This window comes from Phalangium opilio, unplaced genomic scaffold, assembly GCF_054372755.1.
Source record: "Phalangium opilio isolate 3A_F unplaced genomic scaffold, DU_Popi_V2 ptg000104l_1, whole genome shotgun sequence".
Classification (NCBI taxonomy): Eukaryota; Metazoa; Arthropoda; class Arachnida; order Opiliones; family Phalangiidae; genus Phalangium; species Phalangium opilio.
Window position 1 is genome coordinate 631,338 of NW_028324206.1, and position 3,916 is coordinate 635,253.

Below are 3,916 nucleotides of genomic sequence, written 5' to 3' on the forward strand. Positions count from 1 at the left end.
ACCATCAAGAGTCAGTTCAGTTGATCAAGAGGAACATCAAGGAAAGTCACCACATTTGTTTAACAACTGACTGCTGGTCGTCCAAGAAACGAAGATACCTTGGCATAACTGCTCACTGGCTAAATCTGGATTTAAGCAGGAAATCTGTCGTTTTATCATTGTGCCGATTTAAAGGAGATCATACGGGGGATGCTATAGCCGAATTACTGTCATCTATACTGCAAAATTATGAGATTAATGTGAAGTCAGTTGTATCTGTTGTTACGGATAACGGTAGCAACTTCGTGAAAGCTTTCAAGGATTATGGTATTGAGGCGTCGGCATTGGCAAGGAATGATGAAGTTGAAGAATACGAAGATATAGTTCCGGATGAGCTGATTGGGGCAACGCTAGATAAGGAAGCGATCTTAGTAGGGCTTCAGCTACCACCTCATTCACGTTGTGTTGCGCACACCCTCAATTTAATTGCGATTCAAGAGCCTTTGAAGGTTAGTATTTATACATAGGCAATCAGACCCATATTACTACTTGGTAGACATGTAAAGTCAATTAATTTCAAATTCTGTTCTGTTCAGATTTCAGATAGGCGAGTAATGAATGCTGCCTTCGGAAAGTGTAGTGCACTGTGGACTCGGTCCTCTTCCCCTAAGTCGGCTGATATAATCAACAAAATTGTTGGCAAAGGCCTTTCAATAGTCCGTCCAGTGATTACACGTTGGAACTCGAAGTTTGATGCAGTCAGTCGTCTGCTTCAAATAAAGGATAAACTCGATACAATCTGTGACGCACTAGGATTCCCATTTTTTTCGCTGGGAGATATTTTGTTCCTAGAAGGATACAAGATTGCTATGGAACCATTATCATCCGCCTTAGATGTCCTTCAAGGTGAAGATGAAGCCTACGCTGCAGACATTCTACCGGAGCTTTTGGAAATTGAGAAGAAGCTACGTAAACCGGAGGTGCAAGAAAACAAGTGGGCCAAATTAATATCCGAGAAGATTATTGCTGGAATTCATACCCGCTTCAAGTGGTTGATTGGATTTGAAGAAGCCGCAACTCCCTATATTTTGGCTTCTATTTCGCACCCATTCTTCAAAACTCGATGGATTCCTGTTGCCAAAATGGAAATTTGTCGTGAAATTTTTGTCAATGAGGCTATTAAATTTAAGGCAGTGGCCCACTTAAGTGAAGTTAACGTTGAGCAAGTTGACGTTGAAAAGCGGTGCAAGAGCAAGAGAGCCAAACGGTTTGAGTTTGCTGCTTCTTCCAGTTTTACAACAGCTGCAAATGATGCAACTCCAGATCGAGATACTATAAAGGCCGAGTGTTTTCAGTATTATGGCGAACCGTCCGAGAGTTTGGGATTGTTAGACAGCTACCCGTTCATAAAGAAAATGTTTCGGAAATACAACACCCAACTTCCGTCTTCTGCCCCAGTCGAACGTTTGTTCAGTTACGCAGGGATGATTATGCGCCCAAAGAGGTGCAGCATGAATGATGACTTATTCGAAGCCTTGGCAACTCTTAAATGCAACCAAACGTCATAGTTTCCTCATTTTTATTTTTCACTTGTCATAACTTTTTTACCTCAATTAGAATTGTAATTAATTAGAAATTAGTAATTCTAATTAATTAGTTTGAAAAATAAATGCCTAATTGCCAATTGAATTTAATTGGTTTATATGTCTAATTGATAATTTGCTAATAAATTAGGTCATAAATATTTATCCAATTGCTAATTATAATGCAATTAGTTGCCAGCTAATTAGCACAGCTCTGATATATTTAGCAAAACCGAGCGTGTACCCAGTTACCTTAGCTGATTGGCGTAATTAGCTGAAAAGGTTCTCTTGATTGATTGCCAAGGATTGAAGGAATCAACTAAACTTACTTGATCAGCCTTATAAATTGGTATAGTTTTGTGTTGCATTTTAATGAGATATCAATATCAGGTTTGGAAAACACAACAAGTATCACTTTTGGCATCATTGATGGGGAAAGAGCTAACACTAGGAGGTGACGGCCGTTGTGATAGCCCAGGACATTGCGCAAAATACTCTAGTTACGGTTTCCTAGAAAGTTCAATCAAAAAAATTATCCACCTTGTCCTAATTCAGGTAAGAATGTGAAATTTTGTCCATGCATAGAGCCCTCTGGAAGGTAAAGTTATCAATACAGAATTTGAAAGTGTTAATTTGCTAAAAGTCTCTGAAAAGATAAATTTGCCCCACTGTTCAGCTTATGGTATAGATCTATACCTTCCAATTGGCTATGCCCCGCTAAACCTTTCTGATTATTAATATGTGAATAGAGTAACCAAGTAAAAAACTCATTTGGCATGGAATTGGAGGGATTGAAAAAAGGACTTAGTTTTCTTATCGAGAAAGGGATGCAAATAGGAACTTTCGTGACTGATCGTCATGTAGCTGTGAGAAAATTTCTAAAAACAACCTATCCCACGATGAAGCACTTCTTTGACTGTTGGCAAATGGTTAAATGTAAAACAAAAATGTGAATCATAGGGAGAGTTCATGGTTTAAAATTTTATCCTTGAAACAGCTGTAAAGTCTAAAATTAATGATGTGTGTAAGAGCCTCAAGTACATGAGAAGTTTAAAATCATGGCGTAAAAGTATTCAAAACCACATTATTGGCTTGCAAGCTCGAGTAATGGTGATGGAACTTTGATGCAATCGAAATTCAAATCAATTCTAAGACACGTAGTAAATAAACACCATGGTCATGAAGAACCATTTGAATCTTGCGTTCATGATGAGCTTCCGCCAGAGGAAGAAAGGACAAAATTTTGGCTGATTCCAGGTAATGCATTTAATTCCAAATGGTTTGAAAAAGGGTAATTATAAAAATAATAATAATTTAGGATCAAAACCCTTCCTCAAATTGAAAAACATTCTTGAAAAATTGCTGCCAGATATTCCACAAATGTCTTCCGTGTGCCAAACTTCTTCAGTTGAAGCGTACCATGCCGTTGTGGTACAATTTGCGCCAAAACACACTCATTACTCCTTCAATGGAATGAAAGCCAGGTAGTATTCTAGAATTTTAGTTTATTTTCAGAATGTAATTCAATTTTTTTTCCTCCAGATTGCTCCTTGCGGCTCGCCATTTCAATGAAAATTCAAACCGGCTTCAAGCCACAACAAAAAATGGGAATAGGAGATGGAATATATATTTTCCAAAATTCAAACCTGAAGAATTTTCCGTTCGACCCATAATGTCTGCTTCAACTTACGGTAATAACAAAGTTCGTACACAACCTGAAAAAGTCAGGGAATTTGATAACAGGCCTAAATTTGTTAGGGAATTTCAATCCAAAAATATTGTACGAACCCTGGATAAACATTGCACAAGTAACCTACCAACAACCCATAGAAAAAGATGTGAGAAGTGAGAACGTATGAGCTCATAGTTGGGGACTAACTTTTTGTATCTTTGAACGTTCTAAACCGAATAGGTCTCATTTTAATATTTTGATAAGAAGTAACAAATGAATATTACAGAATATGTGGGAGATTTGCTTGAAGCCGTACTTCAATTATCAAAAGAGACATATAAGGAAGGGAACGATAATTCCAACTTAGAACTGGGCTTGGAACCCGATTCCCTTTGTTCAACATATTTGCACCCAGAAAAAGAGGTGGCAGTGGCTGGTTATGAGTAGAGGGCTACAAAATGAAAAAAGTCATTCCCAAAGCCTTCCAACTCCAATGGTAAGATTTTCACAAAAGTCACTGCCATCCTAACGCCATTATTATATTTTCAACTCCACCCTAACGCCATACTACTAAAGTTCACATCATTTTTGAATCCCTGCCAAAGCCAATTCTGAAGTTTCATAGGAATTCCAATCCCTGCCAAAGCCGATTGAAAGATTTAAAAATCTTTCCAATCCCTAC

General features: G+C 37.9%; 1 protein-coding gene and 1 pseudogene across 1 annotated transcript; both read left to right on the forward strand.

Annotated features, from left to right (window-relative positions):
* The first annotated feature begins 476 nt into the window (after positions 1-476).
* LOC149630016 (uncharacterized) lies at positions 477-1,547 on the forward strand. Its single transcript, XM_089851338.1, has one exon. The coding sequence runs from the start codon at positions 594-596 to the stop codon at positions 1,545-1,547; it is 954 nt and encodes a 317-aa protein (XP_089707464.1). The 5' UTR covers positions 477-593.
* Positions 1,548-1,991: 444 nt separating this feature from the next.
* LOC149630017 (uncharacterized) lies at positions 1,992-3,681 on the forward strand (annotated as a pseudogene).
* Positions 3,682-3,916: the final 235 nt, after the last annotated feature.